The 14,964-nt window shown below is 42.6% G+C and overlaps 1 protein-coding gene across 1 annotated transcript in view; it reads right to left on the bottom strand.

Moving 5' to 3' along the window:
• Positions 1-14,964, bottom strand: part of LOC128652409 (cadherin EGF LAG seven-pass G-type receptor 2-like) — a 307,753-nt gene that overhangs the window by 9,923 nt on the left and 282,866 nt on the right. The window contains exons 36-37 of the mRNA XM_053705347.1: positions 13,206-13,298; positions 9,771-9,954 (exon numbers count right to left, since the gene is read on the bottom strand). Of these exons, the coding sequence (XP_053561322.1) occupies positions 9,771-9,954; positions 13,206-13,298 (277 nt within the window). The remainder of the gene's footprint in view (positions 1-9,770; positions 9,955-13,205; positions 13,299-14,964) is intronic.

Raw genomic sequence — 14,964 nt, 5'->3', positions numbered from 1 at the left:
GTTTCCATTTTGAACGATGGAACTCTTAGGAATTTGTTTAGGATCTTTAAATCCAAGATTGGCCTGAAAGTTCCCTCTTTTTTGGGAACCACAAACAGATTTGAGTAAAACCCTTGTCCTTGTTCCGACCGCGGAACCGGATGGATCACTCCCATTAATAAAAGATCTTGTACGCAGCGTAGAAACGCCTCTTTCTTTATTTGGTTTGTTGACAACCTTGACAGATGAAATCTCCCTCTTGGGGGAGAGAATTTGAAGTCTAGAAGGTATCCCTGAGATATGATCTCTAACGCCCAGGGATCCTGGACATCTCTTGCCCAAGCCTGGGCGAAGAGAGAAAGTCTGCCCCCCACTAGATCCGTTCCCGGATCGGGGGCCCTCGATTCATGCTGTCTTAGGGGCAGCAGCAGGTTTCCTGGCCTGCTTGCCCTTGTTCCAGGACTGGTTACGTCTCCAGCCTTGTCTGTAGCGAGCAACAGCTCCTTCCTGTTTTGGTGCAGAGGAAGTTGATGCTGCTCCTGCTTTGAAATTACGAAAGGAACGAAAATTAGACTGTCTAGCCTTAGGTTTGGCTCTGTCTTGAGGCAGGGCATGGCCTTTACCTCCTGTAATGTCAGCGATAATTTCTTTCAACCCGGGCCCGAATAAGGTCTGCCCTTTGAAAGGTATATTAAGCAATTTAGATTTAGAAGTAACGTCAGCTGACCAGGATTTTAGCCACAGTGCTCTGCGTGCCTGAATGGCGAATCCGGAATTCTTATCCGTAAGTTTAGTTAAATGTACTACGGCATCTGAAATAAATGAGTTAGCTAACTTAAGGGCTTTAAGCTTGTGTGTAATCTCATCTAATGGAGCTGATTCAAGTGTCTCTTCCAGAGACTCAAACCAAAATGCTGCTGCAGCCGTGCCTGACGCAATGCATGCAAGAGGTTGCAATATAAAACCTTGTTGAACAAACATTTTCTTAAGGTAACCCTCTAACTTTTTATCCATTGGATCTGAAAAGGCACAGCTATCCTCCACCGGGATAGTGGTACGCTTAGCTAAAGTAGAAACTGCTCCCTCCACCTTAGGGACCGTTTGCCATAAGTCCCGTGTGGTGGCGTCTATTGGAAACATCTTTCTAAATATCGGAGGGGGTGAGAACGGCACACCGGGTCTATCCCACTCCTTAGTAACAATTTCAGTAAGTCTCTTAGGTATAGGAAAAACGTCAGTACTCGCCGGTACCGCAAAAACAGAATTTATGTTTACCTGATAAATTACTTTCTCCAACGGTGTGTCCGGTCCACGGCGTCATCCTTACTTGTGGGATATTCTCTTCCCCAACAGGAAATGGCAAAGAGCCCAGCAAAGCTGGTCACATGATCCCTCCTAGGCTCCGCCTACCCCAGTCATTCGACCGACGTTAAGGAGGAATATTTGCATAGGAGAAACCATATGATACCGTGGTGACTGTAGTTAAAGAAAATAAATTATCAGACCTGATTAAAAAACCAGGGCGGGCCGTGGACCGGACACACCGTTGGAGAAAGTAATTTATCAGGTAAACATAAATTCTGTTTTCTCCAACATAGGTGTGTCCGGTCCACGGCGTCATCCTTACTTGTGGGAACCAATACCAAAGCTTTAGGACACGGATGAAGGGAGGGAGCAAATCAGGTCACCTAAATGGAAGGCACCACGGCTTGCAAAACCTTTCTCCCAAAAATAGCCTCAGAAGAAGCAAAAGTATCAAACTTGTAAAATTTGGTAAAAGTGTGCAGTGAAGACCAAGTCGCTGCCCTACATATCTGATCAACAGAAGCCTCGTTCTTGAAGGCCCATGTGGAAGCCACAGCCCTAGTGGAATGAGCTGTGATTCTTTCGGGAGGCTGCCGTCCGGCAGTCTCGTAAGCCAATCTGATGATGCTTTTAATCCAAAAAGAGAGAGAGAGGTAGAAGTTGCTTTTTGACCTCTCCTTTTACCTGAATAAACAACAAACAAGGAAGATGTTTGTCTAAAATCCTTTGTAGCATCTAAATAGAATTTTAGAGCGCGAACAACATCCAAATTGTGCAACAAACGTTCCTTCTTTGAAACTGGTTTCGGACACAGAGAAGGTACGATAATCTCCTGGTTAATGTTTTTGTTAGAAACAACTTTTGGAAGAAAACCAGGTTTAGTACGTAAAACCACCTTATCTGCATGGAACACCAGATAAGGAGGAGAACACTGCAGAGCAGATAATTCCGAAACTCTTCTAGCAGAAGAAATTGCAACTAAAAACAAAACTTTCCAAGATAATAACTTAATATCAACGGAATGTAAGGGTTCAAACGGAACCCCCTGAAGAACTGAAAGAACTAAGTTGAGCCTCCAAGGAGGAGTCAAAGGTTTGTAAACAGGCTTAATTCTAACCAGAGCCTGAACAAAGGCTTGAACATCTGGCACAGCTGCCAGCTTTTTGTGAAGTAACACAGACAAGGCAGAAATCTGTCCCTTCAGGGAACTTGCAGATAATCCTTTTTCCAATCCTTCTTGAAGGAAGGCTAGAATCTTAGGAATCTTAACCTTGTCCCAAGGGAATCCTTTAGATTCACACCAACAGATATATTTTTTCCAAATTTTGTGGTAAATCTTTCTAGTTACAGGCTTTCTGGCCTGAATAAGAGTATCGATAACAGAATCTGAGAACCCTCGCTTCGATAAGATCAAGCGTTCAATCTCCAAGCAGTCAGCTGGAGTGAAACCAGATTCGGATGTTCGAACGGACCCTGAACAAGAAGGTCTCGTCTCAAAGGTAGCTTCCAAGGTGGAGCCGATGACATATTTACCAGATCTGCATACCAAGTCCTGCGTGGCCACGCAGGAGCTATCAAGATCACCGACGCCCTCTCCTGGTTGATCCTGGCTACCAGCCTGGGGATGAGAGGAAACGGCGGGAACACATAAGCTAGTTTGAAGGTCCAAGGTGCTACTAGTGCATCCACTAGAGCCGCCTTGGGATCCCTGGATCTGGACCCGTAGCAAGGAACTTTGAAGTTCTGACGAGAGGCCATCAGATCCATGTCTGGAATGCCCCACAGCTGAGTGACTTGGGCAAAGATTTCCGGATGGAGTTCCCACTCCCCCGGATGCAAAGTCTGACGACTCAGAAAATCCGCTTCCCAATTTTCCACTCCTGGGATGTGGATAGCAGACAGGTGGCAGGAGTGAGACTCCGCCCATAGAATGATTTTGGTCACTTCTTCCATCGCTAAGGAACTCCTCGTTCCCCCCTGATGGTTGATGTACGCAACAGTTGTCATGTTGTCTGATTGAAACCGTATGAACTTGGCCCTCGCTAGCTGAGGCCAAGCCTTGAGAGCATTGAATATCGCTCTCAGTTCCAGAATATTTATCGGTAGAAGAGATTCTTCCCGAGACCAAAGACCCTGAGCTTTCAGGGATCCCCAGACCGCGCCCCAGCCCATCAGACTGGCGTCGGTCGTGACAATGACCCACTCTGGTCTGCGGAATGTCATCCCTTGTGACAGGTTGTCCAGGGACAGCCACCAACGGAGTGAGTCTCTGGTCCTCTGATTTACTTGTATCTTCGGAGACAAGTCTGTATAGTCCCCATTCCACTGACTGAGCATGCACAGTTGTAATGGTCTTAGATGAATGCGCGCAAAAGGAACTATGTCCATTGCCGCTACCATCAAACCGATCGCTTCCATGCACTGCGCTATGGAAGGAAGAGGAACGGAATGAAGTATCCGACAAGAGTCTAGAAGGTTTGTTTTTCTGGCCTCTGTCAGAAAAATCCTCATTTCTAAGGAGTCTATTATTGTTCCCAAGAAGGGAACCCTTGTTGACGGAGATAGAGAACTCTTTTCCACGTTCACTTTCCATCCGTGAGATCAGAGAAAGGCCAGGACAATGTCCGTGTGAGCCTTTGCTTGAGGAAGGGACGACGCTTGAATCAGAATGTCGTCCAAGTAAGGTACTACAGCAATGCCCCTTGGTCTTAGCACAGCTAGAAGGGACCCTAGTACCTTTGTGAAAATCCTTGGAGCAGTGGCTAATCCGAAAGGAAGCGCCACGAACTGGAAATGCTTGTCCAGGAATGCGAACCTTAGGAACCGATGATGTTCCTTGTGGATAGGAATATGTAGATACGCATCCTTTAAATCCACCGTGGTCATGAATTGACCTTCCTGGATGGAAGGAAGAATAGTTCGAATGGTTTCCATCTTGAACGATGGAACCTTGAGAAACTTGTTTAAGATCTTGAGATCTAAGATTGGTCTGAACGTTCCCTCTTTTTTGGGAACTATGAACAGATTGGAGTAGAACCCCATCCCTTGTTCTCTTAATGGAACAGGATGAATCACTCCCATTTTTAACAGGTCTTCTACACAATGTAAGAATGCCTGTCTTTTTATGTGGTCTGAAGACAACTGAGACCTGTGGAACCTCCCCCTTGGGGGAAGCCCCTTGAATTCCAGAAGATAACCTTGGGAGACTATTTCTAGCGCCCAAGGATCCAGAACATCTCTTGCCCAAGCCTGAGCGAAGAGAGAGAGTCTGCCCCCCACCAGATCCGGTCCCGGATCGGGGGCCAACATTTCATGCTGTCTTGGTAGCAGTGGCAGGTTTCTTGGCCTGCTTTCCCTTGTTCCAGCCTTGCATTGGTCTCCAAGCTGGCTTGGCTTGAGAAGTATTACCCTCTTGCTTAGAGGACGTAGCACTTTGGGCTGGTCCGTTTCTACGAAAGGGACGAAAATTAGGTTTATTTTTTGCCTTGAAAGGCCGATCCTGAGGAAGGGCGTGGCCCTTACCCCCAGTGATATCAGAGATAATCTCTTTCAAGTCAGGGCCAAACAGCGTTTTCCCCTTGAAAGGAATGTTAAGTAGCTTGTTCTTGGAAGACGCATCAGCTGACCAAGATTTCAACCAAAGCGCTCTGCGCGCCACAATAGCAAACCCTGAATTCTTAGCCGCTAACCTAGCCAATTGCAAAGTGGCGTCTAGGGTGAAAGAATTAGCCAATTTGAGAGCATTGATTCTGTCCATAATCTCCTCATAAGGAGGAGAATCACTATCGACCGCCTTTATCAGCTCATCGAACCAGAAACATGCGGCTGTAGCTACAGGGACAATGCATGAAATTGGTTGTAGAAGGTAACCCTGCTGAACAAACATCTTTTTAAGTAAACCTTCTAATTTTTTATCCATAGGATCTTTGAAAGCACAACTATCCTCTATGGGTATAGTGGTGCGTTTGTTTAAAGTGGAAACCGCTCCCTCGACCTTGGGGACTGTCTGCCATAAGTCCTTTCTGGGGTCGACCATAGGAAACAATTTTTTTAAATATGGGGGGAGGGACGAAAGGAATACCGGGCCTTTCCCATTCTTTATTAACAATGTCCGCCACCCGCTTGGGTATAGGAAAAGCTTCTGGGAGCCCCGGGACCTCTAGGAACTTGTCCATTTTACATAGTTTCTCTGGGATGACCAACTTGTCACAATCATCCAGAGTGGATAATACCTCCTTGAGCAGAATGCGGAGATGTTCCAACTTAAATTTAAACGTAATCACATCAGGTTCAGCTTGTTGAGAAATGTTCCCTGAATCAGTAATTTCTCCCTCAGACAAAACCTCCCTGGCCCCATCAGACTGGGTTAGGGGCCCTTCAGAACCATTATTATCAGCGTCGTCATGCTCTTCAGTATCTAAAACAGAGCAGTCGCGCTTACGCTGATAAGTGTTCATTTTGGCTAAAATGTTTTTGACAGAATTATCCATTACAGCCGTTAATTGTTGCATAGTAAGGAGTATTGGCGCGCTAGATGTACTAGGGGCCTCCTGAGTGGGCAAGACTCGTGTAGACGAAGGAGGGAATGATGCAGTACCATGCTTACTCCCCTCACTTGAGGAATCATCTTGGGCATCATTGTCATTGTCACATAAATCACATTTATTTAAATGAATAGGAATTCTGGCTTCCCCACATTCAGAACACAGTCTATCTGGTAGTTCAGACATGTTAAACAGGCATAAACTTGATAACAAAGTACAAAAAACGTTTTAAAATAAAACCGTTACTGTCACTTTAAATTTTAAACTGAACACACTTTATTACTGCAATTGCGAAAAAACATGAAGGAATTGTTCAAAATTCACCAAATTTTCACCACAGTGTCTTAAGGCCTTAAAAGTATTGCACACCAAATTTGGAAGCTTTAACCCTTAAAATAACGGAACCGGAGCCGTTTTTAACTTTAACCCCTTTACAGTCCCTGGTATCTGCTTTGCTGAGACCCAACCAAGCCCAAAGGGGAATACGATACCAAATGACGCCTTCAGAAAGTCTTTTCTAAGTATCAGAGCTCCTCTCACATGCGACTGCATGACATGCCTCTCAAAAACAAGTGCGCAACACCGGCGCGAAAATGAGGCTCTGCCTATGATTTGGGAAGCCCCTAAAGAATAAGGTGTCTAAAACAGTGCCTGCCGATATTATTATATCAAAATACCCAGATAAAATGATTCCTCAAGGCTAAATATGTGTTAATAATGAATCGATTTAGCCCAGAAAAAGTCTACAGTCTTAATAAGCCCTTGTGAAGCCCTTATTTACATGGCTTACCGGATCCCATAGGGAAAATGACAGCTTCCAGCATTACATCGTCTTGTTAGAATGTGTCATACCTCAAGCAGCAAGAGACTGCTCACTGTTCCCCCAACTGAAGTTAATTGCTCTCAACAGTCCTGTGTGGAACAGCCATGGATTTTAGTGACGGTTGCTAAAATCATTTTCCTCATACAAACAGAAATCTTCATCTCCTTTCTGTTTCTGAGTAAATAGTACATACCAGCACTATTTTAAAATAACAAACTCTTGATTGAATAATAAAAACTACAGTTAAACACTAAAAAACTCTAAGCCATCTCCGTGGAGATGTTGCCTGTACAACGGCAAAGAGAATGACTGGGGTAGGCGGAGCCTAGGAGGGATCATGTGACCAGCTTTGCTGGGCTCTTTGCCATTTCCTGTTGGGGAAGAGAATATCCCACAAGTAAGGATGACGCCGTGGACCGGACACACCTATGTTGGAGAAATATTTATCCAACCTACACATTTTCTCTGGTATTGCAACTGTGTTACAATCATTCAGAGCCGCTAACACCTCCCCTAGTAATACACGGAGGTTTTCCAGCTTAAATTTAAAATTTGAAATATCTGAATCCAGTTTGTTTGGATCAGAACCGTCACCCGCAGAATGAAGCTCTCCGTCCTCATGTTCTGCAAATTGTGACGCAGTGTCTGACATGGCCCTAATATTATCAGCGCACTTTGTTCTCACCCCAGAGTGATCACGCTTACCTCTTAGTTCTGGTAATTTAGCCAAAACTTCAGTCATAACAGTAGCCATATCCTGTAATGTGATTTGTAATGGCCGCCCAGATGTACTCGGCGCTACAATATCACGCACCTCCCGAGCGGGAGATGCAGGTACTGACACGTGAGGCGAGTTAGTCGGCATAACTCTCCCCTCGTTGTTTGGTGAAATATGTTCAATTTGTACAGATTGACTTTTATTTAAAGTAGCATCAATACAGTTAGTACATAAATTTCTATTGGGCTCCACTTTGGCTTTAGCACATATAGCACAGATATCTTCCTCTGAATCAGACATGTTTAACACACTAGCAAATAAACTAGCAACTTGGAAATACTTTTCAAGTAATTTACTATAATATGAAAACGTACTGTGCCTATAAGAAGCACAGAAAAAGTTATGACAGTTGAAAATTAATAAACTGAAAAGTTATAGCATCAAATCTTTGTAAAAAACACAATTTTAGCAAAGGATTGCTCCCATTAGCAAAGGATAACTAACCCTGATAGCAGAAAAAAAAAAAAAAAAATACAGAAATAAACGTTTTTTTATCACAGTCAACTACAATCTCACAGCTCTGCTGTGAGTGATTACCTCCCTCAAAACAAGTTTTGAAGACCCCTGAGTTCTGTAGAGATGAACCGGATCATGCAGGGAAGACAATAAACTTCTGACTGAATCTCCCCCTCACACATAACAGTGAGAGAGATCAGTAAACTGTCATAAATTAAATAAAACGACTGCCAAGTGGAAAAAAAATAGTGCCCAAATCATTTTTTCACCCAGTACCTCAGAAAATTAAACGATTTTACATGCCAGCAAAAAACGTTTAACATTAATAAATTGAGTGTTATTAAAAAGCCTGTTGCTAGTCCCTGCAAATTAGGCTAAAGTTTTATGCATACAGTATAATTCCAGTGAAGTGCCATTCCCCAGAATACTGAAGTGTAAAATATACATACATGACAGCCTGATACCAGTTGCTGCTACTGCATTTAAGGCTGAGTTTACATTATATCGGTATGGCAGAATTTTCTCATCAATTCCATTGTCAGAAAATAATAAGCTGCTACATACCTCTTTGCAGATTAATCTGCCCGCTGTCCCCTGATCTGAAGTTTACCTCTCCTCAGATGGCCGAGAAACAGCAATATGATCTTAACTACTCCGGCTAAAATCATAGAAAAACTCAGGTAGATTCTTCTTCAAATTCTACCAGAGAAGGAATAACACACTCCGGTGCTATTATAAAATAACAAACTTTTGATTGAAGGTATGAAACTAAGTATAATCACCACAGTCCTCTCACACATCCTATCTATTCGTTGGGTGCAAGAGAATGACTGGGAATGGCAGTTAGGGGAGGAGCTATATAGCAGCTCTGCTGGGTGAATCCTCTTGCACTTCCTGTTGGGGAGGAGTTAATATCCCATAAGTAATGGATGATCCGTGGACTGGATACACTTAACAAGAGAAATTAAAGTTTCAGGATTCAGATAGGGCATGCAATTTTTAACAACTTTCCAATTTACTTTTATCATCACATTTGCTTTGTTCTCTTGGTATTCTTTGTTGAAAGCTAAACCCAGGTAGGCTTGTAGGCTAATTTAGAAGCTGTTGAAGTCTGACTCTTATAATTTTTACAATTTTTAACAGCTAGACAGTGCTACTTCACGTGTGCCATATAGATAAAATTGTGCTCACTCCTGTGGTGTTATTTTTGAGTCAGTGCTGATTGTTCCTTTAGTTCAGTTCTTTTGACAGACTTGCATTTAAGTCAGTCTGCAGAAGTAAATTAAAATAACAGTGCTATGCAAAACTGGGAAATGGGTAATAAAGGGATTATATATATTTTTAAAAATGTAAAATTCTGGGAAGACTGTCCCTTTAAGATTTAAATGTATATAGAGGTATTTAAATGACCACTAAACATAGTAGAATAGCATAATCAATAAATCCATAATAAAGAGACAATACAAATGCACTTAGTTTGAATTTAAAATGACTAAATTACATTTTCCTTCCTAATGCATCATGTGACAGCCATCCGCCAATCACAAAATGCATATATAGGTATATCCTGTGAATCTTGCACATGCTCAGTAGAAACTGGTGCCTCAGAAAGTGAGTATATATATATATATATATATATATATATATATATATATATATATATATATATATATATATATATATATATATATAAAGATTGTGCACATTTAGATAATGGAAGTGAATTGAAAAGTTATTTAAAATTGTGTGCTCTATTTGAATTGTGAAAGTTTTATGTAGTGATTGGAGTGTGACTTTTCTACAAAACAGCAATACGGATTTGAAAATGTGCATGAATATTTATTGTTAAGTAGTTTATTGTTGTGTATAAGTCAGTATTACTCACTCAGACCCAGAAGACTCATTGCCTGTGGTGCCCCTCCTGCTGTACATCGGGATCGGAGTGACTCCATTGAGCTGCTCTTGAAGGGAGAGTTTAGTATGTAGGGAAGAGCCAAGTGATACAGGAAGTGGTCCTTGTGCTGTAATTACATTGTCTAGGGTGGTATGTTGCTTCCTGTTTAAGATGCCTGTAGAGGACATATGGGAATTTTTAATACTAAACATGTAGCATACCTTCAATGTAGACCTTAAAGGGACAGATCACTGTAAAATAGTTTTTCCCTGAATATGTTCCACATGACTTGTTATACCAGCTGCAGCATATAAAATGTATGAGAAAACAGAATTTATGCTTACCTGATAAATTTCTTTCTCTTACGGTGTGTCCGGTCCACGGCTTCATCCTTACTTGTGGGATATTCTCAATCCCTACAGGAAGTGGCAAAGAGAGCACACAGCAGAGCTGTCCATATAGCTCCCCTCAGGCTCCGCCCCCCCCAGTCATTCGACCGACGGTTAGGAGAAAAAGTAGAACCATAGGGTGCAGTGGTGACTGTAGTTTACAAAAATAATTTTAGACCTGACTAAATCGCCAGGGTGGGCCATGGACCGGACACACCGTAAGAGAAAGAAATTTATTAGGTAAGCATAAATTCTGTTTTCTCTTACATTGGTGTGTCCGGTCCACGGCTTCATCCTTACTTGTGGGAACCAATACCAAAGCTTTAGGACACGGATGAAGGGAGGGAAACAGTCAGGTAACCTAAACGGAAGGCACCACTGCTTGTAAAACCTTTCTCCCAAAAATAGCCTCCGAAGAAGCAAAAGTATCGAATTTGTAAAATTTGGCAAATGTATGCAGTGAAGACCAAGTAGCTGCCTTACAAATCTGTTCAACAGAAGCCTCGTTCTTGAAAGCCCATGTGGAAGCCACAGCTCTAGTGGAGTGAGCGGTAATTCGTTCAGGAGGCTGCCGTCCGGCAGTCTCATAAGCCAATCGGATGATGCTTTTCAGCCAGAAGGAAAGAGAGGTAGCAGTTGCTTTCTGACCTCTCCTCTTATCAGAATAAACGACAAACAAGGATGATGTTTGTCTGAAATCTTTTGTTGCTTCTAAATAGAATTTTAAAGCATGAACGACATCTAGATTGTGTAACTGACGTTCCTTTTTAGAAACTGGGTTAGGACACAGAGAAGGAACAACTATTTCCTGGTTAATATTCTTATTGGAAACTACTTTTGGAAGAAAACCAGGCTTGGTACGCAAAACAACCTTATCTGTATGGAACACCAGATAGGGTGAGGTACATTGCAAAGCAGACAATTCAGAAACTCTTCGAGCAGAAGAAATGGCAACCAAAAATAAAACTTTCCAAGATAGTAACTTAATATCTATGGAATGTAGAGGTTCAAACGGAACCCCTTGAAGAACTGAAAGAACTAAATTTAGACTCCATGGAGGAGCCACAGGTCTGTAAACAGGTTTGATCCTAACTAAGGCCTGTACAAACGCCTGCGCATCTGGCACAGCTGCCAGACGCTTATGTAACAGAATAGACAGAGCAGATATCTGTCCTTTCAATGAACTAGCTGACAATCCTTTCTCCAATCCTTCTTGGAGGAAAGATAACAACCTTGGAATCCTAATCTTACTCCACGAGTAACCCTTGGATTCGCACCAACAAAGATATTTTCGCCATATCTTATGATAAATTTTCCTAGTAACAGGCTTTCTAGCCTGGATCAGAGTATCTATAACTGATTCAGAGAACCCAAGCTTAGCTAGAATTAAGCGTTCAATCTCCAAGCAGTCAGTTGCAGAGAAACTAGGTTTGGATTTTTTAATAGACCTTGGATTAGAAGGTCCTGCTTCAAAGGTAGCTTCCATGGTGGAGCCGATGACATATCCGCCAAGTCTGCATACCAAGTCCTGCGAGGTCACGCAGGAGCTATCAGAATTACAGAAGCCTTCTCCTGTTTGATTCTGGCTACTAGCCGAGGGAGAAGAGGAAACGGTGGAAAGACATAAGCCAGAGTGAATGACCAAGGCGTTACAAGAGCATCTATCAATGTCACCTTGGGATCCCTGGACCTGGACCCGTAAAGGGGAACTTTTGAGTTCCGGCGGGACGCCATCAGGTCCAGTTCTATGTTGTCCGACTGAAATCTGATGAATTTGACCTCCGCCAGCTGAGGCCAGGCCTGGAGCGCATTGAATACTCAATACTAAAATGTTTTATCGGGAGAAGAGATTACTCCCGAGACCATAGACCCTGAGCTTTCATGGAGTTCCAGACCGCACCCCAGCCTAAGAGACTGGCGTCGGTCATGACAATGATCCACTCCGGTCTGCGGAAACTCATTCCCTGAGACAGGTGATCCTGAGACAACCACCAGAGGAGCGATTCTCTCGTTATCTGGTCCATTTGTATCTGGGGAGACAAATCTGCATAATCCCCATTCCACTGTTTGAGCATGCACAGTTGCAGTGGTCTCAAATGAATTCTGGCAAAGGGGACTGTGTCCATTGCCACAACCATTATATCGATTACCTCCATGCACCAAGCCACAGAAGGCTGAGGATTGGCATGAAGAACTCGACAGGAATTCGAAAGTTTTAACTTCCTGACCTCCGTCAGAAAGATTTTCATTTCTATCGAGTCTATTATTGTTCCCAGGAAGGGAACCCTTGTGACCGGGGACAGAGAACTTCTTTCTACGTTCACCTTCCACCCGTGAGATCTTAGAAAGGCCAACACAATGCCTGTATGCGCCTTTGCTCCTTGTTTAGAGCGGCAAAGGGAATGACTGGGGGGGCGGAGCCTGAGGGGAGCTATATGGACAGCTCTGCTGTGTGCTCTCTTTGCCACTTCCTGTAGGGATTGAGAATATCCCACAAGTAAGGATGAAGCCGTGGACCGGACACACCAATGTAAGAGAAATGTACGCTTCTTTTTGCAAAAGAAATGGCTGAATTTGCTCTTTGAAACCACAGCCCATCAAAATAGGCTCAGCTTGCAGTGCGATCAGATCTTGTAACCTTATCACTCAAGTGCTTCCCTTTCTTATCTCTGTACAATACTTAGAAAGAACAATTGAAAATGAAAATTTTAGAGCTTTATCTCTTCCACCTCCTGCTGTGTGTGTAATTTCTTCTGCTGGTTGTTTACATAGTTTCTAAACAGCTTATACCTAGGTATAGACATTTTCAGTATAGGTAGGGTTACTAAAGGCTAAATTAGCTATTTCAAATGCCAATATAAAGGCTAAGGAGCTATTTGTATACAATTTATTACACTCCAGCAGGTACAATGGATCATTAGGAACAAATTAAAAGGAGAGAAAGCTTTTGGGTAAACTGCCCCTTTAATAGTTAGAGGTTTAGTAATCGTAACAATCTAGTTCTGTAAAAACATATGGGCAGAAACAATTAACTTACCTTTTTGAGGTGGATCAGACCTCTTTGAAGAGGAGGATTCTACAATACACTCTTCTCCACTGGTTGACGTATCCTGAGAAGCAATTTTATCCACTAAGGAACAAGTGCAACATGTGGTTAAAGGGACATTAAATCAAACTTAAATCCACAATAAAACATTAGATTAATCATACAAAATCTAATAAGATAAACATTACAATGTAAATTACTGGAGTAGCAAGTACAATAATGTACAGTCACATACAGGGAATGTTTCTACATTAAAGGGATATTAAAGATTACTACACAACCTGCTTTTGCATTTTCTCCTGTACCTGCAGATCTCTTTAAAGTCGTTCTTTTATTTTAACTCATTACGGGAATCCAGCTGCTAAAGCTTTGCGTTTTATACTGGGCGCCGCCATCTTGTAGCTCGTGTATTATTGCATCATGTGACAGAAGCAGTGAACTTTCACAGATCTGCTTTTTGACAGCTGTAAGTTTCAATTCAGTTTACTTCAAAAGAAAAAGAATAATACCACACTCCGTAAAAATATATATTTATTGAAAAATCTTTAAAATTCAATTATTGAAAATGTGTGACAGCTTTGCCACCTGGTTGGAGAGAGAGCGCAGCACACGGGCTACCCTCACATATTACAAGTGGAGCGCTAATTTATTGAACGCTCGCAAATGGGCAAATTAGCATGTTTACGGGCACGCAATAAATAACCAGCCAAATTTCCCCCAAAATAAAGTGTTTCTTTTACTTTTTGTAAAAAAAAATAATATGAGCATCTAAGCAGTTTTATGGGGTTAAAATTGGCGGGTGTGGGGTGTGCCTTTACTTCGCAGTATATGGGGACTGTGTGTTCGCTATAAATATATATGTATATGCTTATACACATACATATTTATGTGTTAATATGTGTATATATACACATAATAACACATAAATATATATGTATATATTCATATAAATTTGCTGCGCGACTTACCGCCTTCACTGCGCTAGTTCTCATGCCGTGTCTGACGGCATGAGCCTATGGCCTATGGCCTATTGGAGCCTATGGAAGTGTGCTCTCATGAGCGCAATGCTTCCGTGTAATGCGAACACAAGGTCACATTCGCATTGCACCTCACTTGTAATACCAGCTCACATTTGCGTGTGCTGTTATCGCTTTTGCAGAAGCGATTTTTTGCACTAAACTTGTAATCTGGCCCATAAAAAAGTGCAGAGTTGCTACATTTTTGCAGTTTTTTGCACAGTTTAAAAGTTACATAACTAATATAAGCTTCAAGATGGCGGCGCCCAGTGTGAAGAGGCAGCGCTTCACTAACGGATACTTGTAAGGGTTAAACTAAGAGAATGACTTTGAAGACAGCTACAGACACAGGAGGGAAAACAATAGCATGGTGATTAGTAACCATGATACTGTAGTTGTACCCAGCACTGTAATATCCCTTTATCTAACTTAGGGCTAGATTTATTAAGCCCCTACTCCAGCAAGTTCTCTCAAGAACTTGCTCGCCGGGTTTATCAAGCAGTGGTCACCAGACCGCTGCTTCCCTAACATCTACGCCACCTTTATTGTGGCGAAATTCAATCTTCTCGGTCGAGTCAGCTCCTGCCCGTGCGTGATTGGCTGTGCGCGGGCAGGGGGCGGGATTGCACGCGAGCGCAAAATTGCGCTCGTGTGCAATGTTAATTACCTACGGGTAATTTCGCCCCGCCATAGGCGAGCTGAGGCGTACAGGGGCGCGTATACGCGCCCCTGTA

The sequence above is a fragment of the Bombina bombina genome, chromosome 3 (assembly GCF_027579735.1).
Source record: "Bombina bombina isolate aBomBom1 chromosome 3, aBomBom1.pri, whole genome shotgun sequence".
NCBI classification, from domain to species: domain Eukaryota; kingdom Metazoa; phylum Chordata; class Amphibia; order Anura; family Bombinatoridae; genus Bombina; species Bombina bombina.
This window is presented reverse-complemented; position numbering and strand designations above follow the sequence as displayed.